General features: G+C 42.7%; 1 protein-coding gene across 3 annotated transcripts in view; it reads left to right on the top strand.

Moving 5' to 3' along the window:
* Nucleotides 1-19,664, top strand: part of KERA (keratocan) — a 193,303-nt gene that overhangs the window by 79,766 nt on the left and 93,873 nt on the right. For all 3 annotated transcript variants that reach the window (XM_086919546.1, XM_086919549.1, XM_086919552.1), the window contains exon 2: nt 9,194-10,085. In XM_086919546.1, the coding sequence (XP_086775672.1) occupies nt 9,200-10,085 (886 nt within the window). In that variant the 5' untranslated portion in view covers nt 9,194-9,199. The remainder of the gene's footprint in view (nt 1-9,193; nt 10,086-19,664) is intronic.

Genomic DNA, 19,664 nt, shown 5'->3' with positions numbered 1-19,664 from the left:
CGACAGGATTTCATTTGTTTATGCGATTTAACTCAGATACAATAGATTGCCAAGGCAGTTGACACAGATCATTCTGATTGCAGGCTGACCAATTTCCATCTTCAGTTACTAATGCACCATTGCTAGGAAATGCATGCAATTGATTGGCTAGTGATCAGCTACTTAAGGTACAGGGTGAGTTTACCACATAAATAGCCACTTTCAGATGCACAGCAATTTGAGCAAATGTCTTCAGCGGTGCTCGTCGTTTGAGCTCCCACTGTTGGTGGGTAATCCCATAGTGATGCCACGAAGCCTCCCCTAGGCTCTCCCTCTCATGCCCTAGAACCCAGTTGCATAAAGCTCTTGCTCGGATTTATGAAGAGGGAAGAAATATGCTCCACATGCCGCCCTTATGCAGGAATGAAAAATAAAAACACATGGCTTCCTTGGAACGTAACTTGATCTTAATATCCTAAGCGTGTGTAACTTCTACGCTATTCTCGAATAACACTTGTTAATACGAGCAACCGAACGATTGTGTGCACCTCAGCATTTCACTGTATAACACATCTGTTTTGTGATCTGAGACGCTGTGAGGAGGAAATTAGGTTTATTTCCTAGCCAGACAAGTACACGCTGCTCCCTCTACTGCTCATCTGTGACTGTCACCCCGCTGCGTGTAGATTCCATTACCTCACACATAATTCCAATATCTGTGGCAACTATCACTGAGAAACATGTATACATACATTATAACATGTCTCATGTCTATACACCACAACAATAACCCGTGGCACCAACCATAAGAGAACTGAAATTAAAATCACAAAGTGAGCCCTTGCTACTCAGTGATTGGTCTCCACTATCAAGGAGAAACGTTATAATGTATGTAGACATGCTGCTCATTGATTGTTGCATAGTTATGTTCCCTTGTTTTCCAAAATACACCTTCAGTCTTTTTTTTGCTTCCACATAAGGATCTGCAATGTCTTCATTTTCTGCTCCTGTAGCTCCAGGGAGACACTTGAAATGGTGTTGACCTTCTTTTCCCAATGCATTCACCAAAATGCTCTTTTCCATGATACTCATATATTCAACCTATCGATGGCTTCTACATAGTTTTCAAAATATCCAATCCACTCCTTACATTCAATTGGAGGTGTACCCGCTTCTGCCAGGAACATTGGAGGTAGAGCTACTCTTTGTAAATGATTGAGTGTTCATCCTTAAATGGAAAACCCAAAAAATGCCAGAGGGATACGCACTGTAAAACGTGTCATTCACTCTAGATCAAGTTATTAAAACGCTTCTTTATGGATAATGCAGATGTAGAAAATGTTGGTCCCTTTTCACTGTTTACACAATGTTTGGTCCTTTGTCTGTATTGTTACTGAACCGGTCGTCAGGAAAACTAAGATCCATCCAATATGCAGTTCCCGGATGCAACACGTCTCTTGGGGCTAGATGTAGGTAGAATAGATTTACCGATTTTAAATTACCAAATTGTACCGATTCGGTAATTGAAAATCGGTACATCTATAGTGTCGACATGTAGGTATTCCAAATGTGCTGGAATATCGAATCGGATGATTTCGGTATTTACCGATTCGGTAAATACTGAGGGGCAGATTTATGTTAACTGACGCATCCCCAGGGATGCGCCAGTTAACATGCGCCTAGATGCGTCACGTTGTAAATAGGGCGCATTGTTTGCGCCGCCGTTGTGTCACATTAAGTGACGCAATTGCGGCGCAAGGAGGCGCAAGCGCCTCATAAATCTGCCCCCTAATCGGTAATGCCCATGCCCATGCCGAATCGGTAAATACCGATTTTCACAAGGGTGCAGGGGGTGTCACTTTGACACCCTCTGGCACCCCAAAACAGGCTCGGGTGCCATGTGGCAGGCATACATGCCCTAAGGGCAGGTCTGCCTGTCACATGGCATAGGTGTGCATGCACACATGTGCCTGCACACCGGAATCGGTATTTTACCATCAAATTGGATTTGATGGTAAAATACAGATTCGGTAAGGCTCCTGGGACTCTGAAGAGTCCCACCTACATATAGGTGGCTCAGAATCGGTAAATTTACCGATTTTTTATTTTACCGAATCAGTAAAATTACCGAATCGGTAATTTTAAGGATTCGGTAAAATAATGCCCCCTACATGCCTATCACCTATTTACTGATCGGTAACGGCCGCAAATACCGATTTTCGGCAGTTACCGACCGACCTACATCGGGCCCTTGGTCCCCTAAAGTGTCCCTTTAATGATACCTTACTTAGTGTCCCGCAACAGTTGCTGTAAAGAAATGCACTTTCTCACAGTGCACTCTAAATTGTCCATGCTTCACTCTCAGAGTGATCTGTAAAAAATGCAGTTCTCCTCAGCGCTGCCTGTAATGCCAGTTCGCTTTGTGCCAACTCCTGACGTCATTTTGGCTGCAGGCACCCACACCGTAAGTATATACGGTGAAAATGCCAAGCAGCTGCCCAGTGAAAGCTGGGACAAGATGTACTGCCGTTGCCGACTGGCTCTTTAAACTCCTGGAAGCATCATCATAGGAAATTATTCTTAACTGGGTACAGCACCTATGTAGCTGGTCTCCCCGTATCCCATCCTCGTCACCCAATTGAAGTAAACTCCTGAGATGGTGTGAGGGGTTGTATGACAGAAGAATGCATGGCTAAACCATGCATGCCTCAACAATGCGGTCCCAACAACGAATGCATCTTACCCACAGATTTCTTTACCACACATGACTTTAACATGCATGCCTTTACAATGAATTTCGCTGGAAAGGCATGATTGTTAAAGGTACATTCGTACTAAATATCACACCCCAGCCCGACCTCCCTGAGCCCTAAAACCCAACCTCATCCCTGAAATTTACGCGCCCCAGTTCTAAAACTACCCCAGTCTCCCCTTTGAGCATTAAACCCAGCCCCCACCCTAAAAAACTACCCCAACTTCAACCCCTCCTCCCTGAGCACTTTGAAACTCCCCCAGCACTGAAAACTACCCCTACCCCATGGCTTGAACCCTAAAACCCGGCCCTTGCTCTAAAAACTACACTTGCCCCCAGCCCTAAAAGCTGCCCATTGCCCCTGCCCTGAGCCCTTAACCAGGCCCCTGCCGTAATAACTAACGCGACTCACCAGCTCCCCCTGCCCTGATCCCAAAAACTGCCCCTTTCCCTTCCCCCGCCCTGAAACCTAAACAAAAAGGTTGAAAAAGTATTCACCAAGCCGCCATTCTATCTTTTGACAGTAGGAAGTCTCCGCCCACTTGCTGCAATGCTAGACAGCTAACTGCCTTTACCATGCATATGGTGGTCAAGGCATATGTGTCGTTAATGCAAGTTTTGTTACTCTTCCGTGGAAATGGCATGCATGGCTAATACCACATTGTAAATGCTGTTTCCCCATTTGAGGTGGAAATTAAGTTTATTTACTACCCAGCCATGTACATGGAGCTCCCTCACCTGCTCATCTGTAACTGCCACCACCACGGAGTGAAGATAATATTACTTGAGTTTGAAATCCTTAAAAAAAATAGAAGACAAGAGGCGTTTGGCAAAACCGGAACAGTTTGTTCAATTAAACATTACAGCTGGGAGAACAGTTACAGGCAAGAGATCTGAGGACGAATATATGAAGTTACAACACAAAAAATTACAATGCAAGCTTTTACAACTCAGTTTTTACATTGCAACTTCCATTACATTGTATGATTTTACAACGCATTTTTAAAACCTACCATTACAACGCATTTCATTAAAATGTATTTCTTTACAACGCATACCATTACAATGCATAATACTTTTAGGGTAAAAGTAGGGTAAGTGTTGGATAGTGTAGGGGTAAAGATTACTAATCACACTCCAGTGAGTGCAACAGTAGGGAAATTGTTGGATAGTGTAGCGGTAAAAAATACTATTCCCATTTACCCCAAAACTCATACCCACCCTAAAACTCAAAATTCTCTATTACTTACCTTATAATGCATTGTAACGGACTGCAATGTAGGGGTATCCGTTGTAACTGCCTGCGTTGTAGTGACGTGCATTATAATGGCATGGGTTGTAATGGCATGCGATGTAAAGGCAGTTGCGATGTAACAGTTGAATTGTACAAGTAGTGCGATGTAATGACTGCGTCGTAATGGATGTTTCCCCTGAGGACTGTCTCAATTTGCATTTGGTAGATGTACTTCTCATATTCAAAATCACAACAGGTCATAAAAGTTTCCGGAGTAGCATATATTGTGAGGAATGTTGGTTGCTGCCTTTGGAGCCATAAATTAATGGTCAGTTGTGAACTACAGGTGGGTCTCGACCTCGTGTGGACACAGTGTGGCCAGTGGTGAACGTGTCCAGATGTCCTGCATGGGGAGCAAGGTATCACTACCTGTGCTAGGGCCTGATTGGCTATATGTTCCTAATTCATGTGGCATCTTACTTTATGGTGTTTTTCAGAGTGCGTATATTCCCCCCGGCCATATGTGCTTTATTGGGGCAATCTCCCCTGACCATGATAATGTCGCTGAACTTATCTGTGGGATTGATCAAGTGTATCCTGCTTCAGTGTATGCCTGTCAGCTACACACCCTCCCACCTGTGTCCCATCAATCAGAAATCCCAGGCCTAGGTGTCAGGGACTGTTGGACTACATATTTATGAGTTGAGGTAGATGTGGAGTTCAGAATAGACGATTCTTTTAATACGGATGAGATTTCATTTTTATCGATGAACGCATTGATTTCCATATTATCAATTCCATTATCTAACACATAATTTCAATCCCCGTGGCAACAATTGCTGAGCAGCCTGTTTACATACATTATAACAAACCACAATTGGTGTGTTTTCAGGAATGACTGCACACAGCAATTAGGCATACAGCAAATGTGGTGTGCATGGAGCATGGCTGTCACAAGCATGGCATTCTTGTAACATCTCGTGAATGTCTCGCTCTGCGTAAACATGTTATGTTTTGATTATATGTGGAAGGTTGGAAGGTATGAGAGTTTACCGTTGGATTCATTCTACTTGTAACCTACGAATGAACCACAAGGACTTTCTTTGAATAAACCTCATCTGAAGTATTTACTTTCTCTCTGCTTGATGATTATCGTAAGCAGATACTTTCTAACACTCGCGATGTGGCCAGGTGGAGGACGTTCTATGTCTGCATGCCTTGCTAGGTTATCTTCCAGGTTGCAATCTTTCCAGTACCAGATAGAGTGTGTAGAGGGAAGGCCAATGTGCATGCAGATTGCATGTCCAGATTACCTGTAGCAAGTGAGGAAGAGAGTCATGAGTATGACTGTGAAGTAGCGTTCACTACGCATGATGTTAATTTATTGCATGGCGTACAAACTAATCTTCATGAAGATGTTTGGCTTCTAAAAATGGAAAAAGACGTTGAATTAAATAAGGTCAAAAAGCACATAGTACAAGGATGGCCTGAACAAAGAAAACTATCAGGTGATATGATGAGTTATTTTAAAGTTCATGATGAGTTGGCATTTGAGAACGGTTTAGTTATGAGAGGTGACAAAATGATTCCTCCTTTTTCTCTGAGAAATCTATTGTGGAAATTGCCAATAAAGGACATTTAGGCTTTTCTTTCACCAGGAGACGCATTAGAGAGATGTTTTTGGTGGCCTAGTATTGATGTATGTGTTGAGCATTTCGTGCGCACATGTGCAAAATGCTCAGTGAAAACTCGGCTGTTGTTTTGCATCCTGAGCCTCATCCTGTGGATTTTCCTTCTGGTCCATGGCAGAAACTGGTTTTGGACATTATTGGTCCATTTCATGTTTTACCAAAACATGAAAGTTTTGGTATTGTTCTTATTGACTACTATTCGAAATGGCCAGAAGTCAAGATGGTTAGGGAGGTTACTTCACAAAATGTCATAGAATTTCTTGATGATATCTTTTGTAGAGAAGGCATTCCCCAGAAATTGTCAGACAACGGACCAAAATTTGTTAGTAAGGAAATGGAATGTTTTTTGAGAAGTGAGGAATTACCCATAGGCGAATAGCTGTTTTCCATCCTGAGGCCAATGACCAAGTTGAGCGTTTTCACCACGTGGTGAAGGAAGCTATCCAATTATCTATTAAAGGTGGTCTGAACTGGTGGATTGCTTTGCAATCCATGTTGTTGGCATACAGAACTTCGCCAAATTCTGTTACTTTAGTCAGCCCATTTGAACTTCTAAGAGGACATAAACCAAGTACGAAACTAGCTCCTTGGTGGTTAAACAAAAATTTAGGTGAAGATAAAAAGTTCAATAACGTAGATTATGAATTAGTTCAACATAGGGTTGAAGCTTACAAAAAAAATGAAACAAGTCTTGGAAAGAAAACCAAGTACTGCAAGTAGACAAAGAATTGTGATTGGTGATCTAATTTGCATAAAAAAGAGGGTGTTGCCAAGGGTTTCCTGTTTGGTCATTCCCCAAAAGAGTCATTGAAGTTTTCAGAATTGCTGTCAGAGTCGAGGGTGGCAGTGTCTGGAATCTAAATAGAATTTCTTTGTTTAAAGGTGTTGTAAACCCATGAGAAGATTCCAGCAGCAATGTATTTCCAGATGTTGGACACAGTAATGATCCAGTAAACCATGACTTTCCTTTCTTTAACCATGACAGTTTACCAACCAGGAGTGTGTGAGTTCATCGTCCTCCTGTGAGGTTCAAGGATTTTGTAATGAAGTAACTGGAAAGGGGCGACCACTCGGTCCCCCCGAACGTATGGATGGGTGCCCCGATCCCCCCGGGAAACCATTTTGGGTGGGGGTGTGGCTCGGCGGCGTAGCCGGGGCGCGCCCTTTCCCGCCCAGGAGGGGTTGTCCTAGACACCCGCACGGAAGACCACGCCCAGTAGGCGTACCTGAGGAGGGTCCACGCCCTCCCGCAGACGGATAAATAGAGCGGGAATCCGAAGAAGCGTCCTCTTGTTCCTGTGCTCTGAAGGCTGCACCAACTCGTTGCTCGTGAGCCCTCTACGGAACAAGCGGCAATTTTGACCCACCCACCAGCCCCTATGGCAATGTTTGTTTAAATAAAGTTCGATTAGAAAGAAATGTATAGGACTTTTTTCCTTTGTAGAGAAGTAAGAGAATGTTTCATATAATGATGTGGCTTCTGCTTTTAGGACAATTTTTCCCTTTGTAGAAAGGTAAAGTTGATGACTCATCTAGGCTATGTCAGAATTTTTCTTCCCTTAGTAGGTAAAACAACTGTCGTATTTATTTTTTGGTCGGCGGTAAGGTCATGATCGGTGAGCAGTAATTTCAAGGTCCCTAGAGGGGGGCGCCACCCAGAATGGATGGGAGCGCCCGGGGGGAGGCGGCCATTGGCCCCTTCCACGGGGAGGCGGCACCCACTAAGGATGGGTCGCCTAGGGGGAGACGGCCATAGGCCCCTCCCAGGGGGGAGGCGGCTAGATGCCCCTCCTACGAATTTCCCGGGGGCCGGATATCCGCGACGGCAGAAGAGAGTGTGGGGATGGGGGGGAGTCCACGCTGTCCTTCCTACAGATACCTTACACGGGAACTCGGACGACCTTTAAGATGGCGTCGAGTGAAAGGGGGCCCCCACGAGAAGGGAAGTTACAGTTGTCAATGAGGGTAAAGTCCTCTGCGCATGCGCCACTAACACCGTGAGGGCGGGATTTTGGTAGTAGGGATCTGACACCGGTTAAGACCTTGCCGTTGGCCCTTAATGCTAGGATGTACAATTTTAATTTAGAATGTATGCATTTTCAGGATGCTAGACTCGGCTAGGAAACTTTTGATTTAGAGATCTGTTAAGGTTAGCCAAAGAACATGTCTTCATCGAAATGTAATAAAAGTAAAATTGTACATAATTCATGAAACTTTTATTTAATGTTTTAAATTTTGTTTCATATTTTAATAAATACGGCCGGGGGGGGTAACTCCCCCCCGCCTTCCAAAAGTTCAAACCTGTGTCTGTCTTCTCCCATTGGGAATTGGTGTTGGGAGGGGGTGGCGGGCATCCCGGCCATATTGGTTTTTTTATTTTAGTTTTTTTCATTATTTTTTTTAAAGGGGGGAAGGTGTGTCGTATGCATGTAGCGTGGCTGTCACAAGTGTGACATTCTTGCCACGGCTCGTGACTGTCTCGCTCTGAGTAAACATGTTATGTTTTGATTATATGTGCAAGGTTAGGAGGTACGAGAGTTTACCGTTGGATTCATTCTAATTGTAACCTACGAATAAACTTTAAGGAATTTCTTTGAATAAACCTCATCTGAAGTATTTACTTTCTCTCTGCCTGATGATTATCGTAACTGGATACTTCTAACAGCAAATAATCAAAAAGTATACTTATGTGTGATATAAGGTTGTCAAATGTCATAGCAAATCTTCTCTTATTTAGAAAAAAAATGAAACGTGCACAAATTACTGTTTTTCTGACAAATGTGAGAGCTTTTTTAAGCATTTATTTATTTGGTATTTTACCTGGTACTCTGTGTAGCTTAATCATTGCTTCAGAGATCTTTACAGGACGAATTACAAATCAGATGTAGCAGGAGTCCAAACATCTGCAGAAAATGCCCATATCTGATATTCTCCAGTCGCGCTCACCAATATGTTGGTGTAATGACGTGAATAGCCAGTCTGACTCAGTTTGGGCCTTATTGAAGGTTTGACCAATGGGATACTGTAAAACCAACGTTGTGGTTGCCCTGTCTGGCACATCCAAACTGTATTATAGCGTACAGCACTTGTAATGTGGTGGAGAGGATATTCTCTGTGTTTGTGATGAGTACCCCTTCTGTCAACGTCTAAATCAGACCCTTAGTCTTTAGGAGTTTCCTGAAGTATAGATTTGTAGGTTCTGCCCTCATGGCCAGTTTCAAAGCATTCAACAGGTAAGGCCATATTTTAGTTTGAATGCCTGATGGATAATCCTATGTAATGCTGCTGAAGCTAGATTCGTAGATGGGGTGCATGTACCAACTGTAGGCTTTGTTAACTTTAAAGAGAAATTTAAAATTGATTCACTATTGAACAGGCAGTCAATTAAGTGTATTCAATACAGGATCCAAGGCCCAAATGTAAGAACACATTTTCCCCATGACACAAAATGGGTTAAACCCTTAGATACATCTGGACCTAAGATTCTTGTTAGAAATATCGACATATGTAAACATGATGTTTTTTTTCTCTTTATAGATAAATATGGATGCGAGAATGATTCCGAGCTTCCTGGTGTTATTCATGAGCTCTTTCTTATGGACTGAAATTCAAATGCAATACTATGATGACCTGGATGTTCAGGCCTTTTCAATGATGTCCAATGAGTGTCCCAGCAAATGTGTCTGTCCCTACAGTTTCCCGCGCGCTCTCTACTGTGACAATAAAGGACTGAAAGAAATTCCAACAATTCCATCAAGAATATGGTACCTATATCTGCAAAACAACCAGATCGAAACGATTTCTAAGAAATCATTTGCTAATGCCACTGGCATAAAATGGATAAACCTAAACAAAAATAATATAACTAATCGAGGGATAGAAAAAAATGTGCTCCGAAGTATGAATAATCTTCTTTTTTTGCTTCTGGAAGATAATAAGCTGGAAGAGGTGCCAGCTCCTTTGCCATCAAGCTTAGAGCAGTTACGCCTGGCTCGAAATAAGATTTCCCTGATACCGGAAGGAGTGTTCAGTAATTTAGAAAACCTTACTATGTTGGATCTGCAACATAACAAGCTGTCAGACAGTGCGTTCGAAAGTGGCACTTTTCAAGGACTGACGAATCTTATGCAGCTCAATGTAGCCAAGAATTCCCTCAAGAAAATGCCACCCAGCCTCCCAAGCAACACAATGCAGTTGTTTCTTGACAACAATTTAATTGAGGAAATACCCAAGAACTACTTTAACTCAGTTCCAAAAGTGGCTTTCATTAGATTGAACTATAACAAGCTGTCTGATGCTGGGATACCTGAAAATGTGTTCAATGTTTCCTCCCTTCTTGACTTGCAGCTATCCTACAACCAGCTAACTACTGTTCCTCCAATCAATGCTCACCTCGAGCACCTTTATCTTGATCACAACAAAATAATAAGTAAGTAAATCTTACAACATAACATCCGCTAATACAAACTGGAAAAATGTATAGTGAAATGTGCGCTCAGTAATTCACCATGGCGTGTTTTAGCTCTCATCTGAGACAGCTCATGCATTATTGCTTGTGGGGCATTTTGTTGCATCATAACATTTTTTTAAAAGAAAAACTGTAAGCCATGCTGTAAAGCAGCGATGCTGCATTGTAACATGCTGAAAAGCATTGAGAAAGTTAAGATCATGCATAGGCTAGACCTATTGGCTTTGTCAATTCTTGTTTATTTTCACCTTATAAAGGGATTTCTTTTAACAAAGTGAAAGAAAATCACACCTGGGTAATAATGTTTTCAAAATGTTAATGCAAATTTATTTGTAACTTCCTCCCATTGGTCATTGGTGTTCTGTATAGGTGGGTACATTGGCTAAAAGCTAACATGTATGAGTAGGCTGCCTGCAAGATGGAATGCGTGCTGAAGAGTGTTCTGATTGTGTGAGTTTGGGTGCTCATTGAGAGATGGGCTGAGCTGCATTAACACCTAGCTACAGTTTCTTTTTGCATAAATGAAACTTGCTCAAGCTGAGACCGAAACTTGTACATAATTAAATAAACATACAGAAACAATGCGCAAGGTGGTCACTAGGGGCTAGATGTAGGTAATTAGGATTTACCGGTTCATAAATACTGAATTTTACCGATTTGGTATTTATGAATCGGTAAATCCAATGTAGGTAATTATTCGGTATAAAATACCGAATTGGTAATTACCGATTCGGTAAATACCGAATAATTCAAGGGTGACTGGGTGTCACTTTGACACCCTGTTGCACCCCTGATTAGGGCCTAAGGGCATGTATGTGTGCCACATGGCACAGGTGTACATGCACAGATTTACATATACACAGGTATTCGTTATTTACCACCAACTAATAGTGGTGGTAAATAACGGATCCTTAAAGTCCTGTGGCACTGTTTACAGTGCCACCTACATCTCAAAATACAGATTCTGTATTTTTACCGATTCGGTAATTTTACCGAATCGGTAATTTTACTGATTCGGTAAAATTACCGAATCTGTATTTTGAGATGCCCTACCTCTCAGTATCCAAAAACTGGTCGGTAACGGCCGAAAATCGGTATTTTCGGCCATTACCGACCGGTATTTGGATACCTATATCTGGCCCAGGTAGCTTCCTTCTTATCATTTCTCCAAAAAGCACTTCAGTCTATGAAAAATTCCCTTTGGGATATTCTCTTGTCATACAGTATTTCTCAATAATCAACAACACTCCACATCATTCATTGGGTCAATACTCACAACACCAGAAAGTCAACATATAGTCAGAAATTATTTCCCATAAGAAAAGTATTTATTTTTGTATGATCTTAAAAAGTCATTAAAAAGATGTCTTGCTGTAAGCTAGCACAAACAATGTACATATTAAAAACAATTGTAAAAATCAAGTCACGCGTTTACAGAGAGGAAGTACGGAGCTATCGGCTGTGAAAATAGGAGAAGATTTGTTCCTCCGTAGTTTCATCGACTTGAGCAATAAAAAACCTACACTAACGGCGGAACGCCATCGTGATACAACTCGTGGTGCTAAACTCGGCACAGTGAAAAATAAAAATTTGGGTGCGGATTAACATCGCACAAGTGGCACACCATTTATGGGTGCCCACTGACATTGTGGTTATTTTAACCTACGTGCACATTGAGTAACCCTTCGCCCCCCCCCTTCTCCCTCGCCCCATCCTGATGAAGTCCCGTCCTTGAGGAACTCAGTTACCCGGTTTTCTTTTTTTGGGTCGAAACGTCGACAATTTCCTTTGGAGCCTGCACCTACATTTTCCTGTCCCGCCCCCCCTTCCAATCCTCTTGCTAGTGTTGCAAATCAAGGAATATGGAGGACTTCTAAATCACGTGCCAGCGAGAAAGAATTACATTTTTTGCGAGCAATTAAAGTTAGGGCAGGCTCATTCTTGTACATAAATCATTTTCACTCTTTTTCATTGATCCTCTTGATCAATCACATGAGCACTTACTCTCACTCTTTTCTGTGCACTTCATTGATATTAGAACCCCTTTTTTTGTAAATAATTGTATTTTATAATTGCTATTTTCAAAATGTATATTAAATAAGAAAGTTTCTTGGACTTTATTGAGACTTATTTGTTTCAGGTGTGTTTATCATGTACTAATTGACATTCTGGGCTACTATATCTATCATGTTCTGTTTTACATCAACCATAGTGATTTAATCCAAAGGTGACCAAAAAGAAATCATTCGAAACATATTATTATAGGAACTGTGTTGCATGTTCGAATCAATGTCTAGGACCAACTGTTGACTATAATGCTCTAATCATTGAGCCACACTATGTACAGTGACAGAGTAATCAAATCATTTGAAAATTTACGCTTAGCTGATAAACGTCCGGCCCATTTTCTTTTTTAACCACATGAATGCTAAAGGTAATCCTCCAGGATGCTGACTTTTCTTGATTCCCATTGTTCATGACGAGCTCAGCTCGTCATGAGTGTATGGAGGTGTACATCATGACGAGCTGAGCTCGTCATGACCGTCCAAGGAGTTAATACCTGCAGATCAGACAATATCTGGTCTCCAATTTGGAGGCAAAAGAAATAATACATTCAATTGTATGGGATTGTATATATGGGGGAAGTTTTAGACCAGAAGGCAGTGAGGAACTAGCGGAACGCTGGAGTCAAACATTGGGGATAATGGTTTTGCCTAGAATGATTAAACATGTTTTAGGTTATGTTAAGGATTCGGTTCACTCTGTTAGTTTGCAACTCCAGCAACTACGTATTACGTGCATGTTTTTTAAACCCCGGCTAGAATAGCTAAATGGGCCCAGGGAAAAAAGATGGGGGACACGGTAAATTGCCCTAAATGTGGGCTATATGCTGCTAATTTGAAACATATGTTAATTGAATGCCCAGAATTGAGGGGGTATTGAACAAATACTTCACTCTAAATTAAGATTGGATCATCCACTCACGGATCTTGAAATTATGTTGGGATACAAGTATGATAATCCAGCAGTAGCATGCCTTTTTTCAATCTTAATGGCTGCTGCTATGTTGGCCATCGCCAGGGTATGGGTCTTTGGTGCACCACCTATGGCAGAGTATTGGTGGGCGATCGTTAGAGATACCTATGGCTTAGAGGCAGCCTTGGCAAAGGCAAGGGGTATGCGCTCGTTAGTTAAGTTAGAAGTGCTATGGGGACCACTGGCTTTGAATGGAATAATATAGCTAACATTTGTTTAATATGAAATAAGATGTGTCTCCTTTAACCCCCCCGCATTTCTTATTATGATTTCAAGGGTTTCTTTTTTTTGCATTTTCTCTTTCTCTTTTTTTGCTTGATGTATTAACTACAAAACGTCCCATTTATGTTTATTGTATAAATATGCCCTCTTTGATGAAAATAAAAATATGTAAAAAAAAAAAGGTAGTGTTTGCTCATAAATTTACTCTAGTTTATTTATAAACTATTTTTCGCTGCTTTGCTGCCCTGCTGATTTCCCCAGACTGTCTATGTCCCTCCTAGCTGTCATTGATTAATGAGACAGGCTTTAATGCCAGTCCCTGTCTTTTAGACAAATATAACTACATTCCATTGCTTATTGCTCCTTGATCCCAAGGTCATCTTAAAACTAATCCAGAACGCATATCTGTTGTACTGAACTGCAATTTGATCTCTTGCCTTCCAGCAATAGTTATTAAAATGAAACATTTACACCCATTTATCTCTGGATCTATCTTAACAATAAAGGCAGTAAATACATTCCAAAACTCGGAAAAAAATGAGAAAGCTTTGCTCAATAAGTGTTTTTGCATTCCAAGCAACTATTGAAATTAAAAATAGCACACTATATAGTGCATTTTTTTTTATTTCCTTTATCCATATTTTCCTTGTTTGACTTTCCCCACACAAAGGCTGATCGGAGAAAACGAATTTTTTGAATAAACACATTCCAAAATTTTAGACTGTTGCCTGTGGAACATTGAAAATGAACTTTGAATGTGGTAATTTAAATAAACAAGATAAATCGAATCATGAGGACGAAACATGCACTTGGTGTATCGTACAAAGCATTCGTTCACTGTAGTTTATGTCAGCTGCTCGTCAGCAGGAGCACCAGATAAACTGCATTTCTAGGCGTTGAAAAGTCCAATACAGAAGGCGAATACATTATGCTTGGTGGTGAGCTTTATTAAAGCGCGACTTACTGGTAAACAGTATTCTATAAATTGTGCAGATCTTTAGTACCAAATAAATTGCAAATTTGGAAACGGGAAGCTCAGGCTGCGTGGTCCTACAGAACTTCCGGCTAGATTTAGAATGTGTTGGTAAAGGAAAATGCTCTAATTTGTAGGCCCTGATTATGAGTGAGGTGGAATGGTAAATTACAAGCATGAGGGGGTCACACAAAATCGTGGAAAATGCCATCATAAAATTCTTTTAGTCAAAAGCAGTTGGTAAAAAATCCTTAACGTGTATGGAATTAAATAAACGCTGTAGGCCAACACAATAATCTGAAAAACATACTGTACACGCAGACTTTGAGCTGAAAACAATGAAATCAGACCTGCACACATTCCATCACCATGGAGGCAGCACTGCTGGGCCATTACATCATGCTGTGCCAAATCCATCTTCTGCTAAAACAAGCCCTGCAGTGTGAGGATGGAAACTAGGCCACCAATGGCCTCAAATGGCACATCATGGGCGTCCGCAGAAATTTTTCCTGGGGGCGGGGAGGGGGGGGGGTAAAATGTTAACGTCATCACCATGCTCCGACATGATGTGTTCCAGGTGGGGCACAAGAAACACTGGGGCGCAGGAGGAGCCATGGGGGGCAGGAAGCAGGCCGCATATGATCTCATACACCATACGGTTGTTGTGCCACAGTCATCTCTTTTTTTGTGGCACCCCAAAATCCATACCTGCCCTGGTCCCTAAAATTACCCCCTAGCACCTCAAAACCTATACCCACCCTGAACCCTAAAATTACCCCACCCCACCCCACCAAAACTAATACCCTCCCTGAATCCTAAAATAACGCCCCTGGCACCCCAAAACCCATACCTACCCTGAACCCTAAAATTACCCCTAACACCCCAAAACCCATACCCACCCTGAACCTTAACATTACCCCTGCCCCCCAAAATTCATACCTGCCCTGAACCCTAAAATTACCCCCCCTGGCACCCATAACCCATACCCACCCTGACCCTTAAAATTGTCCCCCTGGCACCCCAAAACTCATATCCACTGACCCAAAATTAACCCCTGGCACCTCATATCCCATACTGTCTTGACCCCTAAAATTGTCCCCCTGGCACCCCAACACCCATACCCGCCTTGAACCCAAAAATGTCACCCCTTGCACCCCAAAACTCGTACCCGCCCTGAACCCTAAAATTACCCCCCCCCCCCCTGGTACCCCAAAACTCGTACCCACCATGAACCTTAAAATGATCCACCTGGCACCCTAATCCCTAACCCACGTGAACCTTAAAATTGCTCCCTAGCACCTTAAAACCCACACCCACCCTGAACTCTCAAGCTACCCCCTGGCACCACAAAAGCTGAACAGTACATTCTGATTGTGTATCGCACCATCTCCCTGCTCAGGGAGGATCTGCTGATCCGGATCGGCTAGCCCTGGTCCGGTTCTGCTCACCCTTCCCTGGAGCTGTTCTGCCTGCCCTGTCCCTCTTCCGGGCCCACCGAGCCTGCCTCCGTGCACACTGCCTGGACCTACTCTGTCTGGCCTGGTTCTTTCTCCTTTAGACCTGCTGTCTTCACTGGCGGAGTCAGAACACAGGTCTCACTTCTCTGAAGCTGCTCTCCCTCACCCAGAACCCCCTCTGCCCCCTCCACTTGCTTTCTCATCTTCCTTCCTCCCCACTATAATCCAATAATTATTTGAAAAGACTTTGCCTCAATCTTGTTATGGTGTCAGAGCGCGCTATAAAGTCTGAGGTCTCCTGGCGCTTCTGACTAAATTATAAGATGGAAGGGAGAGGGGGGCAGAGGGTACTAGAGAAGAGCAGAGTCGCCAGGTGTTGTCTAGATGTGACGTGCAATGAGATGCACAGGAGTTCACCTAGAAGAGAGTGCCAAAGGGGTGGTGCAGGAAAATGAAGCCCGCGACTTGTCCTACTGAGCCCTGAAACGCAGAGGAGTTTCAGAACAGAACAGAGAGTGCGAGCTGGAGAGGAACCGTGGCTGGAGCACCATGTGTAATGCATAGTGGCATGGGCGTCCGCAGAGGGCAGGGCCAGCTTTAGCGCTGGTGGCACCCAGTGCGACAATGTTAGTTGGCGCCCCCAATGATCCCCTCCACCACGGATTCTCTCACTAGCACCCGTTAACAGTGACCAAGACTCCATAACCACTCTCTCTCAGATGCATTGAATTCGTTATATAGCGCTACTCATACCATTAAAGTATGTCAGAGCCCTTTGCATCTCACACACACATTACACAGACAATCAATAATACTTGTGTAAATCAGTGTATAGGAAATGTTACATAAGTCAAAGGACAAAGGGGCATATGATCAAGGCCTAGCGATATTTGTATCGCTACGTTTGCGTCCGTTTTCGGACGAAATGCAACAGTAAAAATATTGCTTTATTTACAAGAGCACGCTAACGCGTGTTCAATGGGATTAGCGCTGGTTTCAACATCGCATTGCATTGAAACACTAATGAGATGCAAGGGAGGCGTGTCCCGTGAAACAACATGGGATATCATCACTAACCCTGATTCTCTCTATTTTCAAGTGTATCGCTAACACACATAGCGATATTATAATCAGCGCTAACCGTGTTTTTCGCTGAATTGTAATGCCTGCTATTTTCCTTACTAAGCCATATCTATATTGGGAGATGGACTGTAATGCTGAGTCTACGTCTCCCATTATAGATTAGTTTTTCCCTAATGCGGTTTCCTATCGCTGGAATTCCGGCGAATTCGATTCTTTCCGTCACGTCGTGCGCTCACCAGGCGATAGAATCCGGCGAAATGAGGCATTCATTTTTTGAACGCTACACACAGCCAGCCATAATTATCGCCTGCCGTTGATTATATGCCCCTAAAAGTGTAGGAGTCACATGTCATCCATACTCGTAGGCAGTATAGTTTAGGAGTGCTTGGTGTGGAGAAGCACAAACTCAGAGTCGAAAAAGAAACAGCATAGTTAGGAGTTTTCTTTAATAATAAAACTCCATTTCTACCCAAATTAACCCCTTTTGCAACATTAATCAATGTTCTATACTTAGCAGAGTGTATGCACTTCTATGATGAAAGTTAATACCTCACTATTCTATATTAGGACTTTAAGTTATAAATTAAAGTAAGAAAAATATGGCTCTTTTAAAAGCAGTAACATGCTGATCTATTTTCATTAAATGCACTCTTTAATCTACTTGGTATACGTTCTTTGCAGCAGACATATTAACCCTACTACTTTCACATGTCAAAAAGATCAACTACACAAAACTCTGATCTCTGGCCAGGAAGAACATTAATCACAGGAGTTATCTTGACATTTTTGTGAGGCCCTGTAATTGCAAGAGGAAAGGAACGTGCAGCAGGTGCTTTTAAAATCATAATTAAGTTGTAAACATGACGCCCCCAGGAAGCCAGCACCCGGTGGGATGGCACTGGTCACACCACCCTAGAGCCGGCCCTGGCAGGGGGGCTAGGAGGGGTGCCCCAGGGGAGGGCAAGCGCCCCTCCATGTCCCCTCCTGCGGAAGCCTATGAGCGGCACAGAATGAGAGCCAGGATTGACTGAGTGAAGCTGGAACCCATCAGCGGGAGTCAGCTTGAGGTTGAAAGGACGGGCACCATATCAAAATATGTACCCTGGAGCCCAACACAGGGATCCACTGCTAATCCTATTCTCCCCTGCTGAAAATGCAAGCAGCACCAGAATTCCTTTTAACAGGCACCCACATCAAACGGTAGGATGGTGCATTGCATTTCTCAGTCAACCTTTAACAAAACACTCTGCTAAGTGATGGATACTTTGCAGACAGAGAATGAGCAGCATATACAGTTCCCCTTGGATACTCACACAGTTAATGCCAGGAAAGCAAATACTCTATTGTAGCAGGATTTCCTGACATCCGCAGGTACTACCGCAAAACTCCAGAAGAAACTCCAACGAATCCAAAACGCCTCAGCCAGACTCATATTAGACATCCCACGCAACGAACACATCTCTGGTCACCTTAAAGACCTCCACTGGCTACCCGTCAACAAGAGGATCACTTTCCGACTGCTTACCCACGCACACAAATCACTCTACGACATCGGTCCAGAATGCCTCAACTCACGACTGTCCTTCTACACCCCCTCCCGCCAACTACGTTCTTCCAGCCAAGCCCTCGCCACTGTACCTCGCATCAACAAGACCACCATGGGAGGCAGATCCTTTTCTTACCTGGCTGCTAAAACATGGAACTCACTCCCCGCTTACCTTCGCCTTACCCAGAACCACCTAGCATTCAGAAAGCAACTTAAAACGTGGATATTTGACAAGTAATCCTCCTCCCCTTCCTAAGCGCCTTGAAACCCTCTGGGTATGTAGTGCACTATATAAATTCTATGACTTGACTTGACTTGACTAGTGCCAATTGACTGCAATCATGTACACCTGGTGGCCACTCGTGGACAGGAACAAGTGTACTGAAAAATTGTAACTTGAACCACACTATTTATGTGCAAATGCTGTGAGATATGAATCAGTGTATACTGAACTGCTGTGTTAGGTGCTCTGGACAAATCCCCAACGTCATGATCCTGAAAAGAACCAGCATTTGTCACACTGTGGTTACTGGGTATTCAGCACCCAAATCAACCCTTTATCATCAAGAATAAAATTAATTATGATTGTTGTAGTCCAATCTTAATATATTTCAACAGCGCCATTAGAGAGTTCTTAGACCCTAATACAATCACATATTGGGATCAATGTGACTATTTGTAAATAATTATATCAGTCACTCTTTACAATGATGTTGATTCTCCCCCAAGTAAATTTCTTATAATCTCATACTTCCATTACAATTCTCATGTCTCTTACCATAGATTTCTCCAAACTGGAGGCCTGCTTTCATATCTTCGACACCAGACATCTTAAGGATGGTCATAATTGTTTCTTCCTACAGCTTGCAGTAGAGCTGAGGTGGGGAACTACCACCAGTTTCCATGCTTTAGTTCTTGTGCTTGGCAACTCACTTGGGTACCTAGAATGTCAAGGGTTTGAACCTGCTTTCAATGTTTTCAATATCTTGTGGATGTGTTGATTCATCATTAGTTTTGTCCATTATCTCCTTCCACAGACATCATTTTTTGTTTATTTATGATGGCATCTTCAGCATGAGATGGCACATTAGATGGCCATGGTGTCTTAACACTTCCTTGGCCAGTATCTCCAGCTCAGGTTTGGTAAACTTGTACTTCCTTTATCTGCCTCGGTTCATGATGGAAAACTTTGGCGGGTGTCTGTTTGTGATGACTGAGTGATC

This window comes from Lissotriton vulgaris, chromosome 1_1, assembly GCF_964263255.1.
Source record: "Lissotriton vulgaris chromosome 1_1, aLisVul1.2, whole genome shotgun sequence".
Lineage (NCBI taxonomy): Eukaryota > Metazoa > Chordata > Amphibia > Caudata > Salamandridae > Lissotriton > Lissotriton vulgaris.
The sequence above is the reverse complement of the archived record's forward strand: the minus strand, read 5'-3'. Positions and strand labels throughout refer to the sequence as shown.